The 16121-nt window shown below is 39.3% G+C and overlaps 1 protein-coding gene across 4 annotated transcripts in view; it reads left to right on the top strand.

Annotated features, from left to right (window-relative positions):
• Nucleotides 1-16121, top strand: part of LOC109475834 (transcription factor CP2-like) — a 37346-nt gene that overhangs the window by 3183 nt on the left and 18042 nt on the right. Inside the window, exons 2-10 of one of the 4 annotated variants that reach the window (XM_019776631.1) lie at nucleotides 4050-4097; nucleotides 4528-4604; nucleotides 4923-4993; nucleotides 6854-6959; nucleotides 7190-7296; nucleotides 7861-7998; nucleotides 8771-8875; nucleotides 9626-9667; nucleotides 10337-10419. In XM_019776631.1, coding sequence (XP_019632190.1) covers nucleotides 4050-4097; nucleotides 4528-4604; nucleotides 4923-4993; nucleotides 6854-6959; nucleotides 7190-7296; nucleotides 7861-7998; nucleotides 8771-8875; nucleotides 9626-9667; nucleotides 10337-10419 — 777 coding nt within the window. Of the gene's footprint in view, nucleotides 1-4049; nucleotides 4098-4527; nucleotides 4605-4922; nucleotides 4994-6853; nucleotides 6960-7189; nucleotides 7297-7860; nucleotides 7999-8770; nucleotides 8909-9625; nucleotides 9668-10336; nucleotides 10420-16121 lie in introns of all 4 variants that reach the window. The other 3 variants (XM_019776630.1, XM_019776633.1, XM_019776632.1) reach the window with 3 other exon arrangements.

Here is a 16121-nt window from a genome sequence, read left to right as displayed (position 1 = left end):
TTCTGGAGACTGTTCAGGTCTTGTTGTAGGACTTCGCAGTTTCTTAATTCTGGAACTGGGCTGAATATCTTCGTGTCGTCTGCAAACAACTTCAAAGGACAGCTCACCATATCCGGCATATCATTAATATAAATAGTGAAAAGAACCGGTCCCAAGACGCTTCCCTGTGGGACTCCACTATGCACCTCACCCCACTGTGAACTGCTTTCGTTAAGGCATACTTTTTGTTTCCGGTTTTGGAGAAAGGATGCTATCCATTTCAGAAGATTTCCTCTGATTCCGTAACTTTCCACTTTGTTTAGAAGTCTTAAGATGGGTACAGAGTCAAAAGCTTTACGAAAGTCCATATAAATTATGTCAACCGGAAGACCCTGGTCCATCCATGTTGTCCAGTTTTCCATGCATTCGAGAATTTGTGTAACAGTTGATCTCCTAGGGAGAAATCCATGTTGTTGAGTTGTAAAAAGATTATTGCTCAACATATGCCTTAAGATTTCATCTCTAACAATCCCCTCCATCAGTTTTCCAGTTACAGATGTTAGACACACAGGCCTGTAGTTACTAGGGCTTTTCTTGCATCCCTTTTTGTAAAGAGGTGTAATGATGCCGGTCTTCCACTCTGTTGGAAGTTTGCCCTCATTCAGGGACTTCTGGAAATAAGGCTCAGTGGATAAGCCAGTATATCTGCAAGTTCTTTTAGGACTCTAGGATGAATTCTGTCCGGTCCCATGGCCTTATTATGGTTAGTTTTTCAGTCTTTTGCAGATATCTTCTGGGTTTATCTGTATGTCTGTCAGTTCTTCTTCGTAGTCTCTTTGCTCTAATGTGGGGATAAACTGTGTGTTTCCTTTGTGAAGGTACTTATGAAAATTTGTTTAGTGCCTCTGCTTTTTCTGCGTCTGTTCTGGCAGTTCTGTCGCCGTCTACTAGGTCAGGGATGCTGTCTCTAGTCTTTGATTTTTTATTTACATATTTCCAGAATAATTTGATGTTTCCTTTGATGTTCATAGCCACTTCTTTCTCGTGTTTTTTTACTGCTTTTCTTGACGCCCAGCGCGCCTGGTTTCGCATTCTTGTATATTTTATGTAGTCTTCTTTTTTTCCTGTTTGAATATACATTTTCCATGCTTTCTGTTTCTTTTTCATTTTTGTTGTAGTTTCATTGTCTTTCCATGAAAGCCTTCTTCTTCTGTTTGAGGGTTTGGCTATGGGAATTGTTCTTGTTCGTTGTCTCTTTTAGGGCTTTTAGTAAATGTATCCCAGCATTCATCAATGTCAAGGTTACTAAAGATTTTCTTCCAGTCTTTTTGTAAGTCCTCTTTCATATTGTCATATAAGCCCTTATGGTATAGCGGGATTTCCTTTCTGATGTGATCTTTCTTTGCGTAGCATTTAAAAGACCACACTAACATAGCATGATCACTCTTTCCAACTGGTGGTCTCATCGTAACCATGTCTATCATGCTCATCTCATTTGTGAAGACAAGGTCTAACACATTATTTTCTTGATTAATTTGGTACCTGGTTGCGAAATCCACATGTTGGTACAAGTATACATCTCTAGTGGCGTCTAAGAATTTCCCAGCATCACAGTTTGGTTGGTTGATGGAACCATCTCCATTTGACCACAGAATTTTAGGATAATTGAAATCCCCAGCTATAAGTACATGAGAATAGCCTTTGATGTTACGTATTAGTCTGTTGAGTCTATCGTTATTCTCTGTAGATGAGTTTGGACTTCTATAGACTCCAAGAATCAAGAGCTTGTCGTTTTTGTCTAGTGTCATCTCTACTGGTATCACCTCAAGGACATGGTCCAGTGGTAAGCTTCGTTTCTCAGCTTCCATGGAGTTGTAGTTTTCCTTTACATGCACAGCAACTCCCCTCACACCTTCTGTCTCAGCATTTGTATACAAATTATATCCAGGAATATATAAGTCAATTTTTGTCATTTTGTATCTTGGGTTTTTTGGATTGGTCTCTGTCGTAATAATAATGTCTGGTTGCAGTTCGTCAATAATAGCACAGTATTCATGTTTCTTGTTGGTAATGCAATCAATGTTCGTGTAAATAACCTTCAACTGTTTTCCCTTGTAGAGTTCTGGCATGTCTGCACTTGTATTAGAACTTTTACTTTCACAGTTTTGGCTTGTTGTATTGTCTTTTACTTGTCTTCCTTTGTCTCTTTGGTTTCTAGTTTGTTGTCTTTTCTCTGTTTCTTTCTTACTATCTGTAGCTTTGGGTACGTTCCCCGGACAACATGTATCCATTCCCCCTTCACTTCTTGCTGTGTTCTGTTTTTTGCCTCTTGTACTAGTTCTTTTATCTTTTCTCTCTCATCCTTGCTCAAGTCTGCCGTCACACTTATTCTTCTGATTTTGTCTTCAGCGTTTTTCAGCTTTGAGAGTCTGTTTAGTATGATTGATCTGTCTTCTTTGTTTTCTAGAGTGATTTTAAGCGGTCTTCCTCTTTTTTGGTTGGTGTCAGATTTTCTTCCTAGTCTGTACATTTCTTTAACCTTCACATCGACTTCAAGGTGAACTTTTAGGAGGGATTCTACAAACTCCTTATCTTGTTTCTTTCTCGTATCTGACTGATCAGCTTCTTCAACGTTGTATATGATAAGGTTGTGCTTTCTCTTTTCTTGTTCATCCTCTACTTTTTTCTGTTCGACTAGGGCCTCTTTGAGGTTTTTGAAGCCCCAAACCACTTTTCTTCTTACTCTTTCGTTCTTAAAGAGACTTGTAAGTTGTAAAAAATGAAATACCTTTTGCCATTTGCCCATTGCATAATTTGTGCCGATGAGTGCACTGTCTCCAGTATTGGGCTGAGTTCAAGCATTTTATTTTCTTTTCAACCTCAGTCATCCTTCAATTCATTAAATAAATAAAGAAACAGTATAGTTGCAAACTTTTTTTGTTTTAAGGAAGAAAACATTGATGTGTGCACAGATGTCATCCAAATAATCAAGTCAGTTTGGCCTTGCCAGGAAATGACCGCAGGGGTATCTGTCAAATATTTGTAGGGACCAGAAGAGACTTGGCAGCTATGATAGGTTTAGCTACCAGGCCACAAACACGCATAGGCCCACACAACACACAACACAAGTATGCAAGACTTGTCTGTATGTCAAACTTCACAGGTACAGAGGTCAGGGTTCTCACCAGGATTTTTTCACAGCATAGGGGTCAGGTACATCTAACAGCAACTTTGACGGCGCAAGTCATGCATCGAGCCGAAAAAAATTGAAACGCTTAACTCTCCTAAGGAACAGTGAAGTTAAGGTTTCCCTTTGCTATAGGTTAGTTCTTAGGTTATATTTTCATTTTCTTTGCAAGATTTTTGAAGGTTCTCCCCCAAAGACACCCCTGTGCTGGTAGAAAGACGTGCGTAGGGGTCCAAATCAGGGCATTGGGGGTCCAAATCATGGCATAGGGGACCTCACCTTCAGTACTGAGGCATGTCTGTTAGATGCTTTGAGTCAAATTGACCCGTGAGTCAACCGTAGTCTGGGGAAAACACTGCCCCTGACCTCTTACCGGGTAGTCTAGCCTAGTCTGTGAAATCTTTGCCAGGAACAAACTCAGCAGATCAGTACTCACACTATGGAGTCACGACATGTGGGAACCAAACATAAATACAGTCAACCCGAGAAAAAAATGGTCTTAGACAAGTGGTCTTTACAAAAAGCATGCTGACAAGATACTAGTAGGACAGAGAACAAAAAAACCACAGCAAAATTTTCACACATTTTACAATTTTGAATAGATCTGGACCGCCCCTTTGACCCAAAGTGATTTTCTATCACACGTTTGGAAATGACACAGTCATCATGGGCAGATTGCCCATGTGTGGTCTCAAATAGTGCCGGTGGCAGTTGTCTATGGAAAGAAAATTGGGACAGGGAAAAGCGGCCATTATGGTCAGATGGCCAGCTTATAAAGGTGATCACTTCAAATGCAAGACTGTATATTAAGTCTTTGACCAGGTAGGAACTTAAGAATTCCAGTTTTGTCATCAAACTAAATAAGGAACTGTTTTTATTTCAGTGAGGTGTTGGCTCTGCCCATATTCAAGCAGGAGGGACTTGAGAACAGGTAGGTTATATATTCATCCTCAGTTATGCTAAACCAGGCAAGTTTGGCGCTACTCAATCATTATTTCCATGGCAAATGATCCGCTAACTTCATTCGCTTGTGCCTCCACTTCGAACTTTCTCGGCGAGGACATATTTTGCTAAAACATAGTGATACTACAGAAGCAAATCACCCTTTCTTCCTCCATACTCTATGATCTCTCCTTACTATGGAACAAAGCTTCCTCATCACTATGGAACAAGCTATCTCCAAATAGTTACAACAACCTTATTTACCTTTTAAGTCTAAGGTAAACAAACATCTGTCTTCACAGTTCCCTCATGTAACCCAAAACATATACACGAAAGTGGTAGGTGTAATAAAATTGCATATACAACAGACCAATTAGCTTGCCAACGACCACCAATAACTAACATTGTTTTCTTCCCAGTTTCCAGTACATCCTGTGTGCTGCAACGTCCCCTGCTTCTAAGATCAACGAAGAAACCGTGACTTATCTTAACCAACGTAAGTCTACAACTCCTATTGTTTCTCACACATATTCATAACAGAAATTATGGCAATGGTTTCAGTATGAACCATGCTTCCTAAATTTTGAGTGGTGCAGGTAATTTTCAATTGTTACCTGCACCAGTGCAGATATGCAGACAAAAGTATTTTGAGCCCTGCATAACAATTGTAATGGATATAATATTGTATAGCACATTACTAATCTTTACAGAAAGTTTATATGTATCCTATTCAATTCATAATTATAGAAACAGAAACTACATTGTAAAGTAAAGACATGATGAAATTTCATACTTTTCTTTATCATATACACAGGTCAGTCGTATGAGTTGAGACTAAAGCGTCTGGGTGACAACAGCAGTTTTCAAGGAGGAGAGTTACTTAAGGTAAGGATAGCACCTCAGTACACACATTCTTACTAAACACATACTTACGCAGACTTACAAAAGAAAAATCATGTCACATTTCCCTTTTTGTTCTAAACCACCTGAAATCTTAAATAGTAAAAATGAAGAAAACACTGCCATTGGGCATCGTGAAGTGTCAGCCTCCGTAAATCATATGACCACAGTTTTGCCCAGACGTGTCCCGCAAACAACATATCTGGCTTCTAAACCCTGGTAGTGCAGTGCCCGTAACAAAATTTTGCAGTAAAGGTGCCCTATTTTCCTTCGGGAAATCGGTAGGAAGTCCCTTCCGTGTTTTGTATATGCCCTGCTTTAGGTCAGGACTTACAAATCCAGACCAGAACCTAAACGTCTGGACTGGACTGGCTCAGGTCCTGGAACTAAACGTGGGTTTAGGTACACAGCACCAATTCAAGACAGATATAAATTTGCGTGTAATAAATTGGGCCTGACACGCCTTTGTTCAAAGATTTATTGTTTGGATCTCTAAGCTCAACATGCAATTTGGCTATAAATCAGGCATCCATACAACCAGTGTAATTTGAGAAATCTCAATCAGTCAATGTACTCTGAGTTTGGCAATATGGAGTTTCGTGTTCAAAGTCACCTTGAAATTACATGTTATATGTTATGATTCACAGTAAACAGTATTTGTGCACAAATCCTGTAGTCATAGTAGTTCGGGCACAAATTAGTGAGACACAATACTTAAGAAAGCTGCAAAAATTCTAATATTGAAAGCTTGAATGGCTGAATGGTAGTTTCATGTACAAAGTCAACTTATTACATGTTGTATGTTATGATACACAGTAAACAGTATTTCTGGGCAAATCCCATAGTCATTAGTAGTTTGGGTACAAAATAGTGAGACATAATACTAGAGAAAGCTGCAAAGATTTTTTTTTTTTATTCCAACATTTAATCACCAGACGTGGTGACGACACACTCAAGTTATTTTTCAACTTATATTAATGCCGCCACCAACACAGGGGACAAATACATGACAGGACGATACTCATTTACACCTGAGCTAAGTGAGGAAAGTCGTGTAAAGTGCCTTTCCCAAGGGCACAGGATCGGCACAAATCTTCTGTGAAAACTTGAATGGAGTATTACGTCAGATTTGAGACTGAATAATTTGAATTATGATGTTTGTGCAGTTGGCATAGAGATTAGGGCCTGGATATTACTCTTACTTTGATTTAAGGCCTAGGAAAACAAATGTTGTGTTTCCTGTTTCCCGAATGATCTTAGAAAAAACTACATGTACCAACCTTAGCCTTTTTTTGTGTGGACTACTGCAAGGGACATAAATTTTTCACGCTGATTGACCATGATCTGACCATGATCTGACAACTGAGGGATGTAACATTGTACAATCGGTTTTCCAACATTGACATTGAAAATATCATCATGAAAAGTGTCATCATGCAAGTTTTACTTTATTGTATAAGCTGGATCACTTGAGATCAGTTAAAGTCTAATAGAAAAAAGAAGAAAAAAAGATAATTCCTACCTACCAGCCCTATTTTTTTCAGGACTGAAACAGGAAACACAACATTTTTTTTCCTAGGCCTTACTGTGCATTGGCTGCTGTTCATATGATTGATGATGACCCCCACATAGCGCCGACAAACTTGCGCCAATTTTCACATATTTTGTAGATTGTACCCTGAACACAAAGATATTAAATTTTTGTACCCCGCGTGTGCAGTCTACTAATATATATTTTGAAGTATCAAACCTTCTCACTTTGGGTTCCTTAACTCTAGAAATCAGGGCGAAAACTGTGTTCTGATACATTAACCATACATGTATATTTGCCCCCCTCCCACCCAGAGTGTTGTGCGAGTGGTGTTCCATGACAGAAGGCTGCAGTACACGGAGTATGAACAGCTGGCCCAGTGGAGGTCCATTAGGCCCAATGAAAGACTGCTCGATATCGGTACGCTCACACATCCCTTAGAAACTGCTGCTCATTTACATATATAGGGTTGAATCAATTATATTATACAACTGTAGTTACACAATATTAAAGACCATCACCATCGTGAACACAAATTTTAAAAATACAGCAAAAAAAAAATCTGACTTGAAAGTGAGTAGTATAGCTTGCATTTGCTTTTCCTATCAGAATTCTTACAAAGAGGTTTAACAACTGTTGTTTCTTCCCAGATATCCCCCTGTCAGTCAACATATATGATATCAGAAAAGACCCTACTGCTGTCAACAAAGTAGAGTTCCAGTGGGACCCAAACAAAGATACATCTGTGGCAATACAGGTATTTAGAAATATTTCTTCCCATTAGGCTCAAAATACTGGGTGTACAGTGCAGGTTAGGTTCCGAAATACCTGCACAGCTCGAATTCTACCTGCACTTACTTCAGATTCATATGCAGTTGGTATTTTGACCCCTGTCTAGTACATAGCATGGTGTTGACATTTTGTGTGTAAGAAAAAGTAATAGAAGAAAAAAAATTTCTTAACTGATTAAGAGTGTCGGACAGACACTAGAAAGGTCTCTATTAATTGTTTCAGTTTTATCCAGTGGTAAAATTTGAATCACAATGTATTTTGGAAACGGTCAGACGTTTCAGATACCATCCACTACCTTTTGTCAGTGACACTAGAGAGTTGATAGAAAAGCAGATTTATAAGCACAAACTTTTTATCAACTCTCCAGTGTCACTGACAAAAGGTAGTGGATGCTACCTGAAATGTCTGAAATGCAAAAAGTAACTGACCGTTTCCAAAATCATATCCAGTCGCTTGAGTAACCATTTTTTTGGCATATCTTGGATGTCTAACCTTCACTGACATTTCCATGTTTGTTACTTTGTCGCAGGTCCACTGCATAAGTACAGAGTTCACGGCACACAGGCATGGTGGAGAGAAGGGCATCCCCTTCCGTATACAGGTGGACTCTTACACTACAGAGGACGAACATCTGCACTCTGCATCATGTCAAATCAAGGTGTTCAAGGTGGGCAGATAGTTTTCAACACAATTACTGCACAAATTATCATGTCAAATCAAGGTGTTCAAGTTTGGCAGATAATTTTCCACACCAAAATTACTGCACAAATTATCATGTCAAATCAAGGTGATGCGCAGATAGTTTTGAACACAAAAATAATTACTGCACAAATTATACAACAAATCAAGTTGTTCAACGTGCGCAGATAGTTTTCAACACAAAAATTTACTGCACAAATTATCATGTCAAATCAAGGTGTTCAAGGTGCGCAGATTGTTTTCCACACAAAAATTACTGCACAAATTACACATCAAATCAAGGTGGGCAGATCGTTTTAGACACAATTACTGCACAAATTATCATGTCAAATTAAGGTACGCAGATAGTTTTCAACACGATTACTGCACATATTATCATGTTAAATAAAGGTGTTCAAGGTGTCTAGATAGTTTGATCGGATTTGGGGGGTACCATATTCGCAATCCAGAGGGTTGGGGAGCATGCCTCCACAGAAAATTCTGGATTTTGAAGCCTTCAATTTCCTGCATTTTAATAGGTAGAACGTGGGGTTGAGAGTGGTTGTCGGTGGTCCTTTGGATGTTTTAACATCTTTACCAAGATCTTCGTCTGTCAAGTTTGAGAAATTGGTTTTAAAATTTTCCATCACATGCCACAAAGTTCCAGCAATGGAAGAACAGTCACTAGTTAGAGTCCTGTTATGGTTTGAACAAAATGTTTCGAAAAACATTTTTTAAACCAACCTTTCTGTGTGTTTCAGCCGAAGGGTGCGGACCGAAAGATAAAAACGGACAGAGAGAAGATGGAGAAGAAACCTGACAAGGACAAGTATCAGCCATCGTACGAGTACACCATCCTTACTGAGGTCTGTGTCATGCCCCTGCATGAAACTCAGCAGGTGAATAACACACATACATGTAGAAACTAACAACCTTTGAAGGTGCCCAATGCAGTTTCAGGGTTGGTAAACCAGATTTTTTTCAAAGTTAATATTCTCTTATCAGTGATACAGTTGAAACAACAAATAATAGCTGTTGCATATTATAAAATATGTGTACAAATTTAAATGTAAAGTTTAGTTTGTAATGGATTTTTTTACCAATGGGGGTTGAATCCCAACTGTTGCTTACTTGCCAACTTGAATGCTAATGCAAAGAGTTGCAGTCCATGGGCAGGAATTTTAGCTGTGGTTTATTGTTCTTTATGAGAAGAGGGGCACATTTCTATGAAAATTATGTCTTTTGTATCAGGAAGGAAGAGTAGGTTTTTAGTATGCAAAAAATTCCTCCAGATGTATTTGTTGTGTGTATGTGTGCTACACAGATGCAGTTTAGAAACATGTCACTAGGAGGTGCTCAAATCACATTGAAAATGTCTTACCATGGAGGTTACCAGTATCTGCCTCCTTGATCTTACCCTCCTTGATCTTACCAATGCAGTTGTCCCTGTAGCTGTCTGTGTGGTTTATCCTTCCCTTCACACACTACCAGCTTTTTCAAAAGCATTTCTCGTTTATTCAATTGATGATGATGACTCAATTGATGAAATTGGATGCTGTTCATTCTATTTTGTCCTTGTTTCCATGTACGACCTTGTTTCCATGTACGACCTTCAGGAAAACCTGTTTCAACCCGGGACGTCACCTCAGCACAACGTTGTAAGGGTTTTAAACATTGGGTGAAGTCCTTATGAAATAACTTGGTTGTTTCCACTGTTAATTCACAATACTTCCATTGTATCAGTTCACAATGTCACTATGTTGTAGTGAGCTTTTAAAGTAAGTCAACTTTTACCACTCTTTCAGCAGTAGGTTCATTAAAAAAACTGAAAAACCCTGGTCTCTTTAGATGTGGAAAGCAAGAACAACTTATACCTCAACCACTCAACCATTTTTTAAACAAAAATAAGAATATCATAGATACAGTAGTCATGCGTAGGAAAGCATGTGCTTTCAAATGACAGATCCAGTTTGGATTTAAATCTTTTGAATATGGTGCAGTTCAAAAAGGATAGAAGGCTTCCCGAATGTAAAGTGACCAGTGTTACGATTACACTGTTACACAACCAATTTGTTTTGTAGGTCTACACTTGTTGTAACACCTTAGCATTATATGCTTCATGTTAACCTTAAGCACACGAAGTTTGTGTTGCACACTGAAGTAGCCATTTGGCTACCAATTCTCTATTGGTTACGGGGTTAGGCAGTAAGGAGAAGGTTTTTCACTGTTTTGATTTGTTGAACTTTCCATTTATGGTGATTCTGACACTGTTTGAATGGTTACCTCAATGTTGTATGGTTAACCACAGTGTTGTGTTTTCTTAACAGTGTGGTCCTTCAGATGCTTCCTTCAATTCACCTGCAAGCAGCAGCTACAACAGCAGTTTTCACAGCCCACCTGACGTCAACAGGTTAGTGCAAACCCTGTGTTAATTCGGTTATAATACCGTAAGTTCATCTATTTTTGCTGGACTTAATTTGTGTCAGTGGGGGAAATGAGGTTTTCACTGTGTTTTAAGTTTGTGATTTGTACGGTATCTGTATCTGTTAAGCCGGTATAACCGCCCTTCAGCATAACACACCAGCTTCGCAGGCACGCGGCACAGCGGCAGCTAAAGCTATATAACACCGATGAAAGAACAATATTCATGTATTTGATAGTGGGAATTTTGAGAATGGATAGGACATGTATTTGCAGCAGAAAGATTTTGCAACTTGCAGGTAAAATATCTGATAACTTGCAATACTACAAGTAATATTATGAGCCTTAACTAGGGCTATACTTATATGAGTCATAGTATACATGTAACTTTGGTTATACATGTATTAATGTTGACCAATTTAGCTTGATTCAATGCTATTCTCAGCTTCTATGTCCAGATTACCTTACATTATAAAATGTCTAGATAGAGATGGCTATGTGTATTTATACTTTATTCTGGTAAAAAAAACAACTTTTCACCCAGCTTTTGTATGTCGTACCGGTCGAAACTGGTCTTGTCTGGTCTGGTCTAGGTCTAACAGCAACCCACCCCCTATCCCTAATGCATATTTAACATATTTGACCAAACATGTCGATCCTTTAATAGCAACAATCAAGCATTGGTACAGTGTAGAGAGTAGTATTATATACTGCTTTCAAGCAGTACAGCTGTGGGTGGCAAGGTGGTCTTGTGGTTAAGTTGTTGACTCAGAGTCTAAAGGTACTGGGTTTGAATCCCTGGCAGGCCCCACTGATGTGTCCTTGGAAAAGTCACTTAACACTTTTCCTCAATCAACTCAGGTGAAAATGAGTACACTGTACCTGGCATTGTTCAGGGACATCCTCTCAGATTGGATTTAAAGCCTACACAGTTCAAACCTACACACTCAGGCTACAGTCCGGATGTACATAGCTTGTACTTACTATACTCACTCACTAGTAGTACAAAACTGGTAAATGTATTACCCCTAAATGCGGTTTACCATTTTTGCAACAACAACAAAAAAATGTCTGAAAATCATATGAAGGCACAACATAGTACTGTACATTTGCTGCATGATAACTCTGCATATCATTGCATTAAAAACATCTTTCCATGAAAAAAAATAAACAAAAATTAACCTTCCACTTGCTAAGGTACAGCTGTCTTCACCAAATGTGTATGGTATACTGAGTAAGGCAGCAGGAAAAGGGTAAATATCCATATTAACAACCTCTGAACCTCTGTAGGTTGAAAATGTTTTGACATAACCCAAGCTAGACCAAGCTTTCAGCATACCAAGCTATAGTATAATGTACCAGCCTCCAGTCAACATGTTTTCAAATAGTTGTTTTGTCAACATGTACGTGAAACATGAACTTCTGACTCTTTGTGTTCATCGCACAATGTTTCAAATCAATATTATTCAGATTTCTGTACAGTTCATTAGAGGAATAAACTTTGAAAACATGAAAAAGACAATACTGATAAGTCTTCAATTGCCAGTCCCAAATATACAAATTCATAAAGCTATATATTGTAAAACTTGTTTGTATGATACAGCCTTAGAAGTTTCTAGACCATGCAATCCATATTGTTATTGTTGGCATTGCTGTAAGCCTTTCGAGTACATGCCATCCTTGAAATCAGCCGGTAACAACAATCACGCTGAGTTATGCAGGCATTCACTCAGAGCCAGTAACAGCCAGTCTAGGCAGGTTGTATCAGGAACGTTCCATCTCGGCTGAGAGGGGTGTCAGGTTGCTGCCTTTACAGCATGTGCTGCTGTGTGCGTCTTTTGTTATAATGTTTGATCAGGACTAGTAGATATCTGAGCCTTCATGGTGGAAGGGAAGGGACAAAGCGACATTCAGAGGTGCAATGTTGTTATGTGCAGTTGTTGTACATGTATGTGATGTTATTACTGTACATGTATGTACTAATGTTGTTCTATAGGCATACTGCATGCATGTTTTGCATGTATAAAATGTACCTGTTTCTTTTTTCTAACAAAATATTACAGAAAAAATAGTGTTAGAAGAACCCTTAAACATGGCATGAATTTCTCTTTCACTGTATTGTATTGCAGGTAACAAAAAATGTTCCAGGCCTTGAATAGGGCTATACTATGACTGAGTCATACTAGTACGACTCAGAATGTATAGTATATCACATATTTGTTATTATTAGGCTGACTACTACTTAAGTCAGCTTACTAGCTATTTTAATCTCACCATGGAAGGTAACAGAATGATCTGCCTGGAAATTTAGACTATATGTTAGTGCTAGAAGTAAGAATCTGCCAATATAGCATATGAATATGATGTGATATGATATGATATGATATGATATGATATGATATGATATGGTCGAGGTGTGGAATAGGGTACAATGTAGATGCTAGCATTTTGCATATTTTAGATACAAACAGCAGGCATTTTTGAGAGTCAGTCTTTTAATATTTTACATCTTTCTCATTAACTGTTAACAGTATTATCTGTTTCCCCATGTTTCCTGGGGTAACTATTATTAAATGTAAAAATATAATTGCTCTGCCCATTTCCTAGACTCTGGTCCTTAACCATCCCTAGAAGCCCTTTTGGTACGTCCCTACACTTATTTAAGCAGTACTCCTTAATAATGGTAACCTAGTTTGACATGCCAGCCAGCACGCACACAGGATATGCAAATGAGGTTGTCTGGCGGGAACCAGTTGAAACCCAAACAAACCAGCCGAGCATGTTTAAACCCCATCTAAGTGCAGTGTCCTCAATAGAATACTGACTGCTTCCTTTGCTGTCAGTTACAGCGTCTTGTTGTAGAATCCTTTGTTAGAGAAGAAAAAGGCTGTGCCATGCTTTATACTAAACAGTGTGAGGAAACCAGTAGGAGATTAGGATTTACTCCTGACCCTGGGAATTGTGATCAGTGGTTATGTGATGTCGTCAAGCCTTTCAGCTACCTTCGCCTAGGAGAAAAGTATGTCCTGGTGTTTTCTTGGAAAATTTCTGTGTGTGTGTTGTTGTTTTTTTTTCTTTGATCCAGCAGTTGAACTTTTATGTGATAAGGAATTTCTGTCTGTATTTTATCTGTTGTTGATTGGGGTCTGCATGGTACTATTGGTAGGGGTAGTGCAAATTCTGGGCTTACGTAATGTGTTGTCCTTGGTTACGTCAAATTAAAAAAAATTGTCCTTAGTTACATCAAATTTATAAAACATCCCTCGAGCAAAGCTACATGTACCAGTAATTCTGTTTGAACACAACCGATTTCGCTTTGCATTGAATAGGCGGTGGTATACTAGTATTTGTGAACCATGACAATTGAAATGACTGGTGACGTCTCAGGGAAAACAAAGGCATTCAGACCCTTGTTGTAGACATGTCAGCTTCATGTAGTTTGATTAGCAGAGGTTTTTCATTCTTTGTGCCTTCTCTCTCAGTCTCTGTCATGAATAGGAAAATGATTCATGTGTAAATTGTGTTTCATCTGGTGAAATTTCTATCTGAGCTGCACACATTTTCTCCATAATCAATTTAGCAAATCTGCATTAGGAATCATGCCAAATTCTTGGCAGTCATAACATGTTACAGTAAATTCAGAAACATTCCTAAAATAATGAATTTGAACATTTAATGTTGGTCACTGATTTGCAATTATACAAATTTGAGAAGGCGCACAGGTTACGCCTCATAAAAATAAGATACAGGCCCCTGTTGTTGTAGTGTGCCAGGTACATGTATTTTGTGTTAATATTTGACAGACTCAGCTGCAGGGAGTTTGAGCTCCAGCAGTTGGGGCTACTGTAACACCCACCACCCTGGATGGGAGGTAAAACCATGGTGCACTGTTCATTGCCTGGCCTAAGTGCTTAGGCTAGGAGCTAGGCCCTTGCTCGTCTTGATATGGCTTGCGCGGTTCTCAATGTAGTTGCTTTATGTAACAGGGATGGCTTTTTCATTGTTGGCAGACATCATACGCCCAGCCCCTTGTAGTTGTAGGTAAACATGTTCCACCTACGTTATATCTCCCATAAATTTCTGGCACTGCTCCTTATCAGTCACTCTTGCTATTTGGCGGTGTTCCCAGATTGTGCTCATGCAGTTTCTTTGTGCAAGCTGGGTACCGTTACTAAGTCAGGCGATCTTAATTTGTTGGTTCTCAGACATGTATGTAGAATTTTAAGAAGATGACATCATGAAAACAGAGGGCTTTCGAAGAATATTTGCATTCTGGTGACTGTGGTCACTCCTGAAATTGTGTGAACCGAGGTAGAGGCTGTTCCCCCAGACTGTTTTCATGTTGATGTTCCAATCTGGCATTGTTTTTTTTTTTTTAATCTGAGAACTAAGAAATTGAATTGGTGTGGCCTTGTGCTTGCTAGCTTGTTTATCAAACTTTATGTTGTAAGTTGGCACTACCTCATCCTTTTTCCTCCAACAGTGGCCTACAAAACGTTGTCTCCTTTGCCGTATTGTTTCAGCAATATATTCTTGCATAGCTCACGGTTTGGAATTCTTTGTCTCAATGAGATGTTATCTTATCTTATCTTATGCAATACTGGACAAAATCCCGCCAGGGGCATCACGTCCAGGTGCCCGCCTCAGTGTGGCCGGTGGTGGTGGTGCAACCGTGCTCAATAAACTTAACAAAACTTGTGCATTCAAAAATATAACAAGAAAAATGATGTGTTGGCCACACTAAGTATACATAATATTTACATATGGGGTTGGGGGAGGCCCATGTGTTGGGCCAGCCCCCGTTTAAACAAATCGAGTGACTTGGCAGTGACTACTTGGGACGGGAGGTCATACCATTCTATGGTTGTTCTAGGGAAATAGCTAGTTCTAAATGTCTCTGTCTTTGTTGTAAGAGTAATAAAGCGGAAGGGGTGACCTCTAGTTGTATTTGTGTTCGGTGTCAAGTAGTCGTGTATGGGTACTGCTGCCAGCTGGTGGAAGGACTTGTACATAAGTGTTAGGCGTGTTTGTTTTCTGCGCTGCTGCAGTGTGGGAAGGCCAAGTGATGTTCGGAGTTGTGTTACACTGGTTGAGTACCTGTAATCCCCACATACAAACCTAACTGCTCGTCGCTGTACAGCTTCCAACTTCTCTATCAATGTGTTTGATTGTGCATGATTGCGTACCTGTGGGTCCCAGACAGCTGAAGAATACTCCAATTAAGTCTGTATTAATACTATTATATATTATGCATAGGGATAGTTGTTAAACTTGCCACAGGCAGATGTTAAACTTGCCATGTATAGTCATCATGTTTACGATTGTCAGAGCTTTTGGAGTGACACATGTTAAACTGCAGGAGGCAGGTGGCCCATTATTGTACATGAGTAGTTAGTTTGGCAGTTTGTCAATCAGAGTCCATATCCGTCAGCTGTTAGTGAATCGCAGCCCAACTGTCACTGCTGACAGGAAGTGGGAATTATTAAGGCTAAATCCAGCTGTTTTAATGGGGGGGGGTGACAGGTGCAGTGTGCCCACTCACCCTCCAAGCAGAGGTTGTGGGGAATGATCATCAGCTTTTTATATACGGCCCGTTTTTTTGTCGCTACCCCCTTGGGTTGCGGATGGACTATCTCTCTATCTGGCCTGGCCAATTTCATACTCTATTTTTGAGCCCTAGGATCTGCTTGG

The sequence above is a fragment of the Branchiostoma belcheri genome, unplaced genomic scaffold (assembly GCF_001625305.1).
Source record: "Branchiostoma belcheri isolate BF01 breed outbred unplaced genomic scaffold, Haploidv18h27 scaffold35, whole genome shotgun sequence".
NCBI classification, from domain to species: domain Eukaryota; kingdom Metazoa; phylum Chordata; class Leptocardii; order Amphioxiformes; family Branchiostomatidae; genus Branchiostoma; species Branchiostoma belcheri.
This window is presented reverse-complemented; position numbering and strand designations above follow the sequence as displayed.